Source organism: Schistocerca piceifrons, chromosome 10, assembly GCF_021461385.2.
Source record: "Schistocerca piceifrons isolate TAMUIC-IGC-003096 chromosome 10, iqSchPice1.1, whole genome shotgun sequence".
NCBI classification, from domain to species: Eukaryota; Metazoa; Arthropoda; class Insecta; order Orthoptera; family Acrididae; genus Schistocerca; species Schistocerca piceifrons.
In genome coordinates this window covers 48,361,745-48,378,449 of record NC_060147.1, presented here as the reverse complement: position 1 = coordinate 48,378,449, position 16,705 = coordinate 48,361,745, and the positions used below count along the sequence as shown (strand labels likewise).

Below are 16,705 nucleotides of genomic sequence, written 5' to 3'. Positions count from 1 at the left end.
GGCGCGCGGGAAAAAAGAGCACTTAAATTTTTCTGTGCGAACTCTGATTTCTCTTATTTCGATCTTTGGTCAACATGGTTGTGGAATGAAGCAGTGATTAGTATGATTAATCAATAATTCATGAACAGTCGACTCCTGTAGAAAGGAGTGACACCACCAGCAGTCGGCCATTGGTGTAAACGCCCAGAAGATGACCCCTACGTCGATTTGACACCGGTTGACGGTATTATAACAATAATAAATGCGATTAAGACTGTTCTTGAATTATTGATTATCTCTTATTTCATCGTGATTATCATTTCTCCCTATGTAGGTGGGTGCCATCAGAATGATTTCGCAGTCGTAGTACAAAACTGGTGATTGAAATTTCATGATAAGATCCCGTCGCAACGAAAAACGCCTTTGTTTTAATGGTTGCCACTCCAATTCACGTATCATGTCTGTGGCGCTACCTCCCCTATTTCGCGATCATACAAAACGAGCTACATTTTCGATGTCATCCGTCAGTCCCACCTGATGCGGATCCCACACCGCACAGCAATACTCCAGAATAGCGCGGACAGCCGCGCGGGATTAGCCGAGCGGTCTCAGACGCTGCGGTCACGGACTGTGCGGCTGGTCCCCGCGGAGGTTCGAGTCCTTCCTCGAGCATGGGTGTGTGTGTTCGTCCTTAGGATAATTTAGATTAAGTAGTGTGTAAGCTTAGGGACTGATGACCATAGCAGTTAAGTCCCATAAGATTTCACACACATTTGAATAGTCCGGACAAGCGTAGTGTAAGCAGTCTCTTTGGTAGACCTGTTGCACCTTCTAAGTGTTCTACCAATGAATCGCAGTCTTTGGTTTGCTCTACCAACAATATTATCCATGTGATCGTTCCAATTTAGGTTATTTGTAATTGTAATCCCTAAGTGTTTAACTGAATTTACAGCCTTCAGACCTGTGTGACTTATCGTGTAATAGACATTTAGCTGATTTCTTTTGGTACTCATGTGAATAACTTCACACTTTTCTTTATTCAGGGTCAATTGCCAGTTTTCGTACCATACAGATATCTTATGCAAATTAATTTGCAATTCGTTTTGGTCATCTGATGACTTTACAAATCGGTAAATGACAGCATCATGTGCAAACAATTAAGCCGGCTACAAAGATTGTCTCCTATATCGTTGATATGGATCAGGAACAACAGAGGGCCTATAGCACTTCCTTGGGGAACGCCGGATATTACTTCTGTTTTACTCGATGACTTTCCGTCTATTACTACGAACTGACAGGAAATCACGAATCCAGTCGCACAACTCAGGCGATATTCCATAGGCACGCAGTTTGGTTAGAAGACGCTTGTGAGGAACGGTGTCGAAAGCCTTCTGGAAATCTAAAAATATGGAATCAATTTGACATCCCCTGTTGTGTTTCACAAGAACGATATTTTCTGAATCTGTGCTGATTGTGAGTCAATAAATCGTTTTCTTCGAGGTACTTCATAATGTTCGAATACAGTATAGGTTCTAAAACCCTACTGCAAATCGACGTTAGTGATACAGGCCTGTAATTCAGCGGATTACTACTACTTCCCTTTTTGGGTATTGGTATGACTTGAGCAGTTTTCCAGTCTTTAGGTACGGATCTTTCTGTGAGCGAGTGGTTGTATATAATTGCTAAATATGGAGCTATTTTATCAGCATACTCTGAGAGGAACTTGACTGGTATACAATCTGGACCGGAGGCCTTGCCTTTATTAAGTGATTACACCGAGGATATCTACTTCTATGTTTCTCATCTTGGCAGTTGTTCTTGATTGGAATTCGGGAATATTTACTTCATCTTCTTTTGTGAAGGAGTTTCGGAAAACCGTCTTTAATAACTCTGCTTTAGTGGAACTGTCATCAGAGACTTCACCGTTGTTGCTCTTTATTCACGCTTAACAGGATGACACGCGAGAAAAGGGCAAGCTGAGTTTCGCACAAACAATGCTTTCCAAAATCGTGCATATTTGTGGACAGAAGTTGCTCCGTCTCAAGGAAATGTATTATATTCGATCTGAGAATATGTTCAAGAATTCTGCAGCAGACCGATATTAAGGATATTGGTCTTCAATTCTACAGGTTCGTCCTTTTTAAACTTCTTATATCCAGGATTCACCTGCACTTTTTCACAGTCACTTTTCCTCTAGGTCACAGATTCGCGATAAATGTCAGCGTAAGGCTTACAGTAATTTGGCAGTAGTGCATCGGATACAAGTTACTGGAATCCCAGTAGAGGTTATGTACAGTGAGCGTAGCAATGTTAGTCTCTTGGAAAGAAAATTTGAAAATTTTGACATTTTACAAAGCATGCCGTGGGATATTATTTATTCTTTCCTGCATAAAATTGTGTTTAAATTACCTGTGTATGACATTTAGAACTATTTTATTTTCCATTTTCTGGTCTTATATCAGTATCTCTGAAATCATCAAATTCTGGATTTCATCTGTTTATATGTAAATATCTCTGAAACTACAGTTTATAGAAGGCTGTGATTTCATCTACGGACAGAAAATACGTGGCGCTCGATGTTAATCACACTGCTGTATTGTCTGTCGCTTCGCACTTGTTTGTTTCGAGTGAAACAGTGACTTTCGGTGAAATGTGGTGCAGTTTGACGTAATATAAACATGTCTAGAAGTGCTACCCGCTTCAAGAAACGTAAGTCTGGAGCTATCCAACTCACTATAATTGTACAACCGGGTGTTGTTCAGGAGTTGGAACCCACAAGTAGTGTAAAATCAAACAACCTCAATGTCCCACCAGAGAACAAGAGAGCGGCGACATCACCCAATGCAAGTAAAACTAAAACAGATAAACAATATGAGGAACTAGGATTGTTGTACGATAATCTAGGAAATAGCACGCCTGGTCTGGGTTGTATTTTGCGTGATATGAACATTTTAATTCAGGTGTAGTGTAATTCATTGTGCTGTAATATCTGTGCCGGAAAAGTAATTATTAAAGAAGATTTTTCTTCAAGAATTGGACTTGCTACGATAATAGCACTGGCTGTCACACAGAAAGTCATTTGCAACGCCAAATTAATGCAACACTTTTCTATGCCGTGAGAGCCTTCGGAAAAGGTCTCAGTGCAGTTCAGTGTTTCTGTTCGCTTACAAATCTATCACCATCACCTACGAAAATCCAGAGGTGGTTGTTGTTGTTGTTCTTGTTGTTGGTTCAAATGGCTCTAAGCACTATGGGACTTAACATCTGAGGTCATTAGACCCTTAAATCTAACGAACCTAAGGACATCACACACATCCATGCCCGAGGCAGGATTCGAACCTGCGACCGTAGCAGTCGCGCGGTTCCGAACTGAAGCGCCTAGAATCGATCGGCTACCGCGGCCGGCTCTTATTGTTGTTGTGGTCTTCAGTCCAGAGACTGGTTTGATGCAGCTCTCCATGCTACTCTATCCTGTGCAAGCTTCTTCATCTCCCAGTACCTGCTGGAACCTACATCCTTCTGAATCTGCTTTGTGTCTTCATCTCTTGGTCTCCTTCTTCGATTTTTACCCTCCACGCTGCCCTCCAATACTACATTGGTGAGCCCTTGACGCCTCAGTACATGGCCTACCAACCAATCCTTTCTTCCAGTTAAGTTGTGAAGGCAAAGAGATAACATATTGATGCTTCTTTGACAGCAATTTTTGAAATTACCGGAAGCTGACTTCAAATCCAGCAAATATCGCGGACATTTGCCTTTTCGGCCCGGACGTTTTCATTTACCCGAAAATCGCGGACTGTCCGTGAAATCCATGGCGTATGGCAACCCTAGTACTGCCACAAATTTCTCTTCTCTCAAGTTCTATTCAGTATCTCCTCATTATTTATGTGATCTACCCATCTAATCTTCAGCATTCTTCTGTAGCACCATATTTCGAAAGCTTCTATTCTCGTCTTGTCTAAACTGTTTATCGTTCATGCCTCACTTCCATCCATGGTTGCACTTCACAAAAGTACCTTCAGAAACGACTTCCTGACACTTTAATCTATACTCGATGTTAAAAACTTTCTCTTCTTTAGAAACGCTTTCATGACGTTACAGGAGAAGCGGTTGCATCTGTCGCTTCCCTGTCAATGAAGGCTGCGACAAATGAAGGTATTGAAATGAACGAAGGCAGCATTGATATACCAGTTGCGTTTGATGGGACATGACAAAAGCGTGGACACACGGTTGCCACAATCACAAGTGCAGACACAGGCAAAGTAATTGATTTTGAGGCACTTACAAAACATTGCTATAGAAATGTGAGAAAAATGAAAAAAATTAACAAGAAAAATGCAGTGTTGTGTAGCAAGGGCCTCTCTGCGAGTAGTGATCGCTTGGTGCAAGTCTTTTAAGGTGACGATACTTCGGCGACTGGCACGTCGAAGAGGATGAAATGATGATGATGATGAAGACGACACAAACACCCAGTCCCTCGGCGGAGAAAAACTCCAACCAAGGAATCGAACCTGGGCCCCTCGGCATGACAAGTCAGTGAGCTGTCCACTCATCTACTGTGACGGACAACATCAAAAACTGTCAGAAAAATTATGTAGAAACCTGCAGAGCAATGGAAGCTGATGCCGCAATGAAAATGTTTAGCCGATCACTGCAGACGAGGGATGTCCGATACTGTGGTACATCTACATCTACGTTTATACTCCGCAAGCCACCCAACGGTGTGTGGCGGAGGGCACTTAACGTGCCACTGCCATTACCGCCCTTTCCTGTTCCATTCGCGTATGGTTCGCGGGATGAACGACTGCCGGAAAGCCTCCGTGCGCGCTCGAATTTAATTTTACATTCGTGATCTCCTCGGGAGGAAGCAATATATTCGATACCTCATCCAGAAACGCACCCTCTCGAAACCTGGACAGCAAGCTACACCGCGATACAGAGCGCCTCTCTTGCAGAGTCTGCCACTCGAGTTTGCTAAACATCTCCGTAACGCTATCACGGTTACAAAATAACCCTGTGACGAAACGCGCCGCTTTTCTTTGGATCTCCTCTACCTCCTCTGCCAACCCGACCTAGTACGGATCCCACACTGATGAGCAATACTCAAGTATAGGTCGAACGAGTGTTTTGTAAGCCACCTCCTTTGTTGACGGACTACATTTTCTAAGGACTCTCCCAATGAATCTCAACCTGGTACCCGCCTTACCAACAATTAATTTTATATGATCATTCCACTTCAAATCGTTCCGCACGCATACTCACAGATATTTTACAGAAGTAACTGCTACCAGTGTTTGTTCCGCTATCATATAATCATACAATAAAGGATCCTTCTTTCTATGTGTTCGCAATACATTACATTTGTCTATATTAAGGGTCAGTTGCCACTCCCTACACCAAGTGCCTATCCGCTGCACATCTTCCTACCTTTCGCTACAATTTTCTAATGCTGCAACTTCTCTGTATACTACAGCATCATCCGCGAAAAGCCGCATGGAACTTCCGTCACTATCTACTAGGTCATTTATATATATTGTGAAAAGCAGTGGTCCCATAACACTCCTCTGTGGCATGCCAGAGGTTACTTCAACGTCTGTAGACGTTTCTCCATTGATAACAACATGCTGTGTTCTGTTTGTTAAAAACTCTTCAATCCAGCCACACAGCTGGTCTGATATTCCGTAGGCTCTTACTTTGTTTATCAGGCGACAGTGCGGAACTGTATTGAACGCCTTCCGGAAGTCAAGGAAAATAGTATCTACCTGGGAGCCTGTATCTAATATTTTCTGGGTCTCATGAACAAATAAAGCGAGTTCTGTCTCACACGATCGCTGTTTCCGGAATCCATGTACGTTGGGGATGAAGATTCTAAAGCGTATAAGTGTGTTGTTGACGCAAATCAATATGAAAATATTGTGATAAAGAAATTGGAATGCACTGGGTATGTGCAAAAAAGGAAATTAAAACAAACTCTTCGCACCACCGCCATGTCTGATGGCAAGCCATTTAGAGGTCGGCTAACTGATGAAACAATAAATCAGTTTCAGCAGTATTATGGAATGGCCGTCAGAAATGACGGGAATGATTTAGAAAGTATGAGCTAAGCAGTCTGGGCCTCGTACTTCCACAAACTTTCAACCGACAGATACTCGACACATTCACTCTGCCCACCTGGACCTGAATCATGGTGTAAATTTCGGAAGGCTGAAGTTTCAGGAGTCTTTTGAACTCAAGAATATTCCTGACGCTGTTATGGAAGCAATCACGCCAATTTATAGAGACCTAGCTCACCCAGACCTTCTCCAAGAGTGTCTACATGGGCGAACACAGAATCCTAACGAGTCATTCAAAAACGATATCTGGACATAATTTCGCAAAAAGGTTTTTATAGAGCTCAAGACACTAAAATGGGGAGTTAGCGATGCTGTATTCCATTTAATTATCGAATCATGGGAAGAATAAGAGTTGTACAACATCTTAACATCACTCCAGGCTACCGTACAGTAAAGGGCTTGAACTTATTGGACAAGTTGAGACTCGACAATGCAAAGCGTGGAGTTGTGTTCACCACCAAAGAGGCAAGGTCAGTCGGGAGAAAGAAACTTTTAGAGAAGGAAGCAGGCAAATATGATGACGCTGACTATGCTGGGTGTTTCTGACACTTAATTTAAAATTACAAGTCTATTTTTATCAGTTTAAACTTTCAAGGGGATTTTCTCAAAACGACATTTTCATGCTTCATTTTTTTTTACATCAAAAACTACTATGTGATCAACAGTATACGAACACCTGACTGAAAATGACTTACAAGTTCGTGGCGCCCTTCATCGGTAATGCTGGAATTGAATATGGTATTGGCCCACCCTTAGCCTTGACTACGGCTTCCACTCTCGCAGCCATACGTTTAATCAGGTGTGGGTAGGTTTCTTGGTGAATGGCAGCCCATTCTTCACGGAGTGCTGCACTGAGGAGAGGTATCGATGTCGGTCGGTGAGACCTGGCACGAAGTCGGCGTTCCAAAACGTCCCAAAAGTGTTCTATAGTATTTAGGTCAGAACTCTGTGCAGGCCAGTCTATTACAGGGATGTTACTCCGCCACAGGCCGTGAATTATGAACAGATGGTCGACTGTGTTGAAAGATGCAATCCCCATCCCCAAATTGCTCTTCAACGGTGGGAAGCAAGAAGGTGCTTAAAATATCAATGTAGGCCTCTGCTCTGATAGTGCCACGCCAAACAGGAAGGGGTGCAAGCCCCCTCCATGAAAAACACGATTACATCAAAATACCACAGTCTCCGAATTTTACTGTTGGCACTACACATGCACCGGGCATTCGCCGTACCTACACCCTGCCATAGTATCGCGACACTTTGTACCGTCATTCGTCACTCCACACAACCTTTTCCCACTGTTCAATCGTCCAACGTTTACACTCCTTACACCAAGCGAGGCGTCGCTTGGCATTTACCGGCGTGATATGTGGCTTATGAGCAGCCGCTCGACCGTGAAAACCAAGTTTTCTCACATCTCGGCTAACTGTCATAGTACTTGCAGTGGATTCTGATGCACTTTGGAATTCCTGTGTGGTGGTCTGGATAGATGCCTGCCTATTACACATTACCACCCTCTTCAACTGTAGGCAGTCTCTGTCAGTCAATAGACGAGGTCGGCCTGTACGCTTTTGTGCTGTACGTGCGCCTTCGCGTTTCCACTTCAGTTTGACATCGGAAACAATGGACCTAGGGATGTTTAGGAGTGTGGAAATCTTGCGTACAGACGTATGGCACAAGTGACACCCAATCACTTGACCACGTTCGAAGTCCATGAGTTCCGCAGAGTGCCTCATTCTGCTCTCTCACGATGGCTAATGACTACTGAGGTCGCTGATGTGGAGCACCTGTCGTTAGATGGCAGCACAATATAACTAATGTGAAAAACGTATGTTTTTTCGGGGTGTCTGGATACTTTTGATCACATAGTGTATATAAAACTTTGGCACCTCTTTCATTATAACATACTGCTCCAACAGAAGCACAACCATAGCAACCATAGCAGTAATTTGAATAGACAGACATCTAGAGCAATTTGTAATAAAAAATAGCATAATTGAAAATACATATGTATCTCTCTGTCTTTTGTAGCTCATCTTTTAATTCTGGTTCAGTAGACATAAATAACTTGGATAAGATACCTGTAAAAATTTTGGAGTGTTATCTTCATTGGTTCCAGAGATGAAGGTACATAAAGTAGGCTAATTTGACAGTGCCCGCAGAGGCCCTGCAAACTCCTCTTGGGGGCCAATGCCGTGGATTACTGCCTGTTAAATGTATACCAGCTCTGTACTAAGATGGTACGCACATTGTTCTCGATGCTGTCTTCAGCACAGCGGATAATGTAGAATGGGGTGATGTCATAATAGCAATCTGGACGGCGGTGGAGATAAGCGTGCAGACGGCCTTGGAAGTGTCGTTGACAGCACGCAGACGCACGCTCCATCCCCTCTGGACTGGCGCAACGGTCGCAGAGTTTATTGGCCTCGAGATCGCAGACGTGACGTCACACTGGTCAAAAGCGACAGATACTGCCGCGTCTGTTTACGTGACCGGGGGAGTTTGACCCGTTTATTTCGGCTGTTTAGACACCGCCGAAGCGTCCGGCGCCCGAGTGCTATCGCAGGGACGCAATGCTGCTAGGAAATACACGCGGAAGTTGGCTGACGCAACGGTATACACTGCTATTTCGTCGACAGCTAATCTGTTGAGACCGTTGCTGTTTGGAGACGTGGGTTAAGCTATACTACTATACAGGGTGAAGAAAAATTCGTGGACTCGGACTTCGCAGTGCGATTCCCCAGATACTGGCAATACAAAAATCTCTCTCACAAAATTTCGTCCTGCTCATATTTTAGGTACTAAATGCAGCCCCAGATCTACGATATTTCCGAACCGGGGCAAAAACCTGACAGTGGCACGCCCCCCCCCCCCCCCTCCCCCCCCCCCCCCCTCCGCCCTGGAGCGTTTGAGATAGGACATTAGAAATTTAAAAAAAAATGGTTTTTCGAAAATATGTTCATTTAGTTGCGCACATCTTTCTTAAGGGTTTGATGTATAAACATATATGTTCAAGGAAAGGTGAGACGTTGTTATTTGGTCTTAAGTGTGCTACAGTGCAGTGCCACACCTTTTCACACAGCATTCTTCTATCGCACGTCACTGTGCTTCGCTCCATGAATTGAAACGTGTGTATTTTGCAATTGTAGCCATCAAACCTATATTGAGGACAGTGGAAATTAAAATTTCCTGTGGTGCCTCTCCTGCTCCCAGTCGGCCCGTTTGACATCCTATCCCTCTTAAAATAATTCTAATACTGGGTGATATTATTTGTGCTTCAGGAAATTTACACTCTCTTACCTAACTTTCTCTTTTGTATGACATCAGATTAAATATAGGAAACATAAAACTAGCAAAGACAAGAGACAATCCAGACAGTACACTTTTCTTCAATCCTTGCGTGCCAGCATATTCTTCTCTCTAATCTTGCTACAACTTTACACGGCATACTGTCCGAAATGAGAAAGAATCTATTACCTCCTAAAAGTTTGTCAATTATTTTGCTATATAAAAAATCAAAATGTTGTTGCCTAGTACTAAAAAAAAACTGTTTATAAGAATAGCACCTAGGGCTGATGTCGTTTCTCGATTACGTCTATTTTGTCACTGCCTGCTAGACAAAACGAAATAGCAGGAGATACCGGTTTCGAGTCCCGGTCGGGTACACATTTTCAACTGTCCCCGTTGACTTATATCAACACCAGTATCCAGCTCGGGGTATTCATTTCATTGTAATCTCATTCTAACGAGCTGCATGGCCATCTTCTTCTGTGCAGATGCACAAACAGTGCCCGAACTCTTACGGGAATCGGCAAAAAGCCGCGAGTAATGAGTATAATGGACAGGGGCACTATGAATGAAGTACTGGGACAATAAGTTGCGAATGTGGATCTCACTGGAGGCGTGCCAGAGATAAGTCCCTGCAGTCGCACTATTCTCTGTGTCCTCGGTGACTCAGATGGGATGTATGTGTTCTGGTCGGAGGCAGTTCGCTCCAAGCTCTTGTACGTGTAAGTGCTGAATAAACCTTCGTTAAGTGAAGTTGGTGTTCGTCATTCATCTAATTACACCTCCTTCTACGTGACATTATTCTGGTGGAGGCGCCGGGTAATGTAACTTATGATAGCACACACGCCGGCACGGTAGCTCAGAGTGTTCGGTCAGAGGGCTTGCTGCTCTCTGTAATAAAAAAAAACTGACCTAACCGATCAACGACGAACTTAAGCGGGTGTCTTGCGACGTCCGCCCCGAGCAGGTGCAACGAACGAAAGCGAGTAAAATGAGATTAAAAAACAAAAAAGATGGATTGAGCGTCTGCCATGTATGCAGGAGATCCCGGGTTCGAGTCCCGATCGGGGCACACATTTTCAACTGTCCCCGTTGACTTATATCAATGCCTGTATGCAGTTAGGGGTATTCATTTCATTGTAAAACGAAATAAGCCTTTCTAACATTGCATCAGTTGTAACACAGGCCAAATAAGCGAGTCTGTTTTGTCACAAATGGTCATTTTTATGTACTTCATTTACATAAATAACACAACAATATAATTCACGAAGTACCAATATCAAATGCCTATTACGCTTACTACAAGCGAAAAGTTCTATGTTAGCAAATAGTTTCACATTTCATTCGCACGCTCCAGTTACTCAAGGATGAGATCGAAAAGTAACAGTACGAAATTTTTTATATAAATGTGGAATCGTCATATTCTTCCATATAATTTGTGTGATGACCCCGCTTCTTCCCCTTCCCCTTTGCAACAAACAATTATGTCATCACTAATTCTGTAACTGTTATTGCCACTGTGAAAATCTATTCTCCAGTTAAATTCACTAACCCTGCCAGAATCACCGGTTTAGTTATCCCGCGTTTATTCCCCGGTTAGGCGTTATTACGTCTTCGTACAACTCGTTTTCCGCGCTATTACGATAGCAGAATTAAGTGGCTGCTAACCGGGGACTGTACGACTGGCAAAAATTTTCTCTCAAAATTTCAATTTCTTGGATACACTAGTAAGATAATATGTAATCTTTCTTGAAACTTCCTGGCAGATTAAAACTGTGTGCCCGACCGAGACTCGAACTCGGGACTTTTGCCTTTCGCGGGCAAGTGCTCTACCATCTGAGCTACCGAAGCACGACTCACGCCCGGTACTCACAGCTTTACTTCTGCCAGTATCTCGTCTCCTACCTTCCAAACTTTACAGAAGCTCTCCTGCGAACCTTGCAGAACTAGCACTCCTGAAAGAAAGGATATAGTGGAGACATGGCTTAGCCACAGCCTGGGGGATGTTTCCAGAATGAGATTTTCACTCTGCAGCGGAGTGTGCGCTGATATGAAACTTCCTGGCAGATTAAAACTGTGTGCCCGACCGAGACACGAACTCGGGACTTTTGCCTTTCGCGGGCAAGTGCTCTACCATCTGAGCTACCGAAGCACGACTCACGCCCGGTACTCACAGCTGTACTTCTGCCAGTATCTCGTCTCCTACCTTCCAAACTTTACAGAAGCTCTCCTGCGAACCTTGCAGAACTAGCACTCCTGAAAGAAAGGATATAGCGGAGACATGGCTTAGCCACAGCCTGGGGGATGTTTCCAGAATGAGATTTTCACTCTGCAGCGGAGTGTGCGCTGATATGAAACTTCCTGGCAGATTAAAACTGTGTGCCCGACCGAGACTCGAACTCGGGACTTTTGCCTTTCGGGGGCAAGTGCTCTACCATCTGAGCTACCGAAGCACGACTCACGCCCGATACTCACAGCTTTACTTCTGCCAGTATCTCGTCTCCTGCACACTCCGCTGCAGAGTGAAAATCTCATTCTGGAAACATCCCCCAGGCTGTGGCTAAGCCATGTCTCCGCTATATCCTTTCTTTCAGGAGTGCTAGTTCTGCAAGGTTCGCAGGAGAGCTTCTGTAAAGTTTGGAAGGTAGGAGATGAGATACTGGCAGAAGTAAAGCTGTGAGTACCGGGCGTGAGTCGTGCTTCGGTAGCTCAGATGGTAGAGCACTTGCCCGCGAAAGGCAAAAGTCCCGAGTTCGAGTCTCGGTCGGGCACACAGTTTTAATCTGCCAGGAAGTTTCATATCAGCGCACACTCCGCTGCAGAGTGAAAATCTCATTCTGGAAACATCCCCCAGGCTGTGGCTAAGCCATGTCTCCGCTATATCCTTTCTTTCAGGAGTGCTAGTTCTGCAAGGTTCGCAGGAGAGCTTCTGTAAAGTTTGGAAGGTAGGAGACGAGATACTGGCAGAAGTAAAGCTGTGAGTACCGGGCGTGAGTCGTGCTTCGGTAGCTCAGATGGTAGAGCATTTGCCCGCGAAAGGCAAAAGTCCCGAGTTCGAGTCTCGGTCGGGCACACAGTTTTAATCTGCCAGGAAGTTTCATATCAGCGCACACTCCGCTGCAGAGTGAAAATCTCATTCTGTAATCTTTCTTATCTGTTATTCCCGTTCATCGTTCATTTTCGCTCTTGTAGTCTGAATCTATGGATTTCTCTAGAAATTATAACAACACTTATCATCATTCGCACATCGCATGAACACGCCCCTGAGCTATGAGAAAGGGACGTGAATCGTTCTTGGGTAGCTCAGTTGGTAGAGCACTTGCCCGCGAAAGGCAAAGATACGGAGTTCGAGTCTCGGCCCGGCATACAGTTTTAATCAGCCAGGAAGTTTCATATCAGCCTACACTCCGCTGCAGAGTGAAAATCTCATTCTGGACCTATTAGGTACATTACGTATGTAGATTGTGAACACTTGGGAATGTGGGTCTCACGGGAAGCGTGCAAAGGATAAGTCCCTGCAGTCGCGCTATTCATCTGTGTCCTCGGTGGCCCAGAGGGATAGAGCGTCTGCCGTGTAAGCAGAAGATCCCAGGTTCGAGTCCCGGTTGTGGCACACATTTTCAGCTGTTCCCATCGAGGTATATCAACACCACCTGTCGGCAGCTGAGGGTTTCAATTAATTATCATTTATTCTTGAGAAGCTGCACAGTCATCAATGGTATCTGTTCTTTCGAGAACAGTTACTATCTCCGTACATAAAGAAAAGAAAAAGCTGTAAAATTTCATGGTCGAAAAGATGTCCTCTGCAGGAACTAGGTCAACTCCATGGGGTATAACACAGCACCGAATGTAGTTACAGAGCTACGGATTGTGCAGTCCAGTTGGTATAACTGCACAGCAGTGTGACAGGCTTGGTTTAGTCCAAGGTTGTCCGTCTATTCTGTCGATTCAATGTGGGTGTAGCTCTCGATAATTTTACACGTTCATTTAGTAGGTCATAGGTCTTATGTCACCAAGACAAAAAATGGAGTTTTCAAAACAGATTTTGTTCACCTTTAGTTATGCTACCCAATATGAAAAAATGGAAAGTATGAAAGTGATGAAGTAAATCCATTAACATGATCAGATGTGTTTTGTAAACGAAGAAAGTGTTGTACATGATATCAAATCCAATAAGAGTTTTTTTCAAGCCTCTTCCTCCGCTTACAGGAGTATTAGTAATTTTTGTTGTCACTGAAAAGGATATTCTGAGTCATTATGACTTTTTCCTGTTCCATATTTTCAATTTTCGTTACATACCATATTACGGGGCTATAAATAACTTTTTGTAAGCATTTTCAAGCTTTATTTCATAACTCGTTGCGTACACTGGATTTAATCACATGAGGATAAAATTTTATATCCTTGAAACAAAAAGGTGGCGTGGATATTCATATTAATAACATCAAAGATATACTTTTCGTACACAGTTGAATACGCTTAAAGTAAAGATATCAAATTAATCTACCTTAATAATATTACACTACTGGCCATTAAAATTGCTACACCACAAAGATGACGTGCTACAGACGCGAAATTTATCCGACAGGAAGAAGATGCTGTGATATGCAAATGATTAGCTTTTCACAGCATTCACACAAGGTTGGCGCCGATGGCGACACCTATAACGTGCTGAAACAAGGAAAGTTTCCAACCGATTTCTCATACACAAACAGCAGTTGACCGGCGTTGCCTGGTGAAACGTTGTTGTCATGCCTCGTGTAAGGAGAAGAAATACGTACCATCACGTTTCCGACTTTGATAAAGGTCGGATTGTAGCCTATCGCGAATGCGGTTTACCGTATCGCGACATTGCTGCTCGCGTTGGTCGAGATCCAATGACTGTTAGCAGAATATGGAATTGGTGGGTTCAGGAGGGTAATACGGAACGCCGTGCTGGATCCCAACGGCCTCGTATCACTAGCAGACGAGATGACGGGCATCTTATCCGCATGGCTGTAACGGATCGTGCAGCCACGTCTCGATCCCTGAGTCAACAGATGGGGACGTTTGCAAGACAACAATCATCTGCACGAACAGTTCGAGGACGTTTGCAGCAGCACGGACTATCAGCCCGGAGACCACGGCTGCGGTTACCCTTGACGCTGCATCACACACAGGAACGCCTGCGATGGTGTACTCAACGACGAATCTGGGTGAACGAATGGCAAAAACGTCATTTTTTCGAATGAATCCAGGTTCTGTTTACACATCGTGATGGTCGGATCCGTGTTTCGCGACATCGCGGTGAATGTACATTGGAGGCGTGTATTCGTCATCGCCATACTGGCGTATCACCCGGCGTGATGGTATGGGGTGCCATTGGTTACACGTCTCGGTCACCTCTTGTTCACATTGACGGCACTTTGAACAGTGGACGTTACATTTCAGATGTGTTACGACCCGTGGCTCTACCCTTCATTCGATCCCTGAGAAACCCTTCATTTCATCAGGATAATGCACGACCGCATGTTGCAGGTCCTGTACGGGCCTTTCTCGATACAGAAAATATTGGGACTGCTGCCCTGGCCAGCACATTCTCCAGATCTCTCACCAATTGAAAACGTCTGGTCAATGGTGGCCGAGCAACTGGCTCGTCACAATACGCCAAACACTACCCTTCATAAACTGTGGTATCGTGTTGAAGCTGCGTATGCAGCTGTACCTGTACACGCCATGCAAGCTCTGTTTGACTCAATGCCCAGGCGTATCAAGGCCGTTATTACGCCCAGAGCTGGTTCTTCTGGGTACTGATTTCTCAGGGTCTATGTACCCAAATTGCGTGAAAATGTAATCACATGTCACTTCTAGTATAATATATTTGTCCAATGAATACGCGTTTATCATCTGTACTTCTTCTTGGTGTAGCATTTTTAATGGCCAGTAGTGTAATTTGACAACTACGAATCGTTTGGCCTACACTAAGATTTGTGTACTTCTGCTCAAATTTAGTTCCTGAGGCTCAACACATTGTGTAACTCACCGAATCGGTTATGTAAAAAGGGGAAATTTTGTATTTTGCTCTCTCCTGGAGAACCTTCTGTGGACGCCCATGCTCTACGCCATACATTTTTCATCAACCCCAAGCGACTAGCGCTCGACAGGACAAGTATTTTTTGCTCCCCTGCGCGGGGTAGTACAGCAATGTACACAGAGTGAGTCAGGTAAAGGACTTGCTGAATCCTTCCTGGTCATGCTGTTGAAGTTTTATGAATTTATTTGTAAAAGTATACACAGTGGAAATTAAAATGTCCTGTGGTGCCTCTCCCGCTCCAAGTCAGCCCGTTTGACGTCCTACCCACCTTACACAAACCTTTCGGTCAAATTTCAAGCTTATGCGTTGCAATGGGAGACCATTACGTGTTTCGAAAAAGTGATCGTTTAATTGTATCGTATAGTGTATAGAAAGGGTTCAAACATTTAGTAAGTGATAAACTGTTTTCCCTTCAATGTTTGTACAGCTGTAAGCGAGAAAAGTTTGGAAAAGGTCTGAAATCATGTAAAGTTTATTGTGAATTGATAAGTCTCCACATTCTGAAATTCTAGATGATTGTATTCTGAGTAATTTGTGCGCTGTGACTTAGCTGCCCTCAAGACCCAAACCAGATTTGTAACTGTAATACTTGAGTAATTGTGTTCGAGCTTTAACGTAAGATTACGCCTCTCAACGAGAAAGTTACGACAGCATTTTAAGTCGCAAAGCCGTTTGTAATTACGTAAAATATTTAAATTCAAATTCATGTTCTTCGTGAAGTTCGTTAGACAGGCAAAGTACAACTGGGACCGCCTGATCTGTTTGTCGTCACACACACAATGAGTAAAATTTTGTTTTCTGTTCTACTTGCTAGTGTTTCATTTGTAATGACCAACATTGTAATTTGGTTTTATACAACATTTAATATTTTAATTTTGTAGTGTAGTACGATAAATGTCCTGCTTCTCTAATTATGTCCCATAACAAAGTCTGATGAAATAAGCTTTGCGTGAAACCAATAATAACTGAAACAAAAATTGTGCAATTGTTGCAGTGATCAAGGAGCTATATCACTAACGTTAGCAATTATGGCTGCATCTCTTCGAGCTATCTTTTACTCACCATTTCAACTGATGAAAATTTTCCTGTTGTTGCAGATCTTAACGGGGAAGACCTGGATGTCGAAAACGGCGACATAGACGACGGTAAGTTTTCTTGAAAAATTAAAAGGTTTGACAAATATAGCAAAATAACATTTGGCCTTCATTATATGACCATTAGGTCATACATTCCTAAATTTATCTTCAGACTGAAA

At 43.6% G+C, this 16,705-nt stretch overlaps 1 protein-coding gene across 2 annotated transcripts in view; it reads left to right on the top strand.

Annotated features, from left to right (window-relative positions):
• LOC124718642 (collagen alpha-1(I) chain-like) overlaps positions 1–16,705 on the top strand; it is a 268,769-nt gene that overhangs the window by 29,986 nt on the left and 222,078 nt on the right. For both annotated transcript variants that reach the window (XM_047244268.1, XM_047244267.1), the window contains exon 2: positions 16,548–16,595. In XM_047244268.1, coding sequence (XP_047100224.1) covers positions 16,548–16,595 — 48 coding nt within the window. The remainder of the gene's footprint in view (positions 1–16,547; positions 16,596–16,705) is intronic.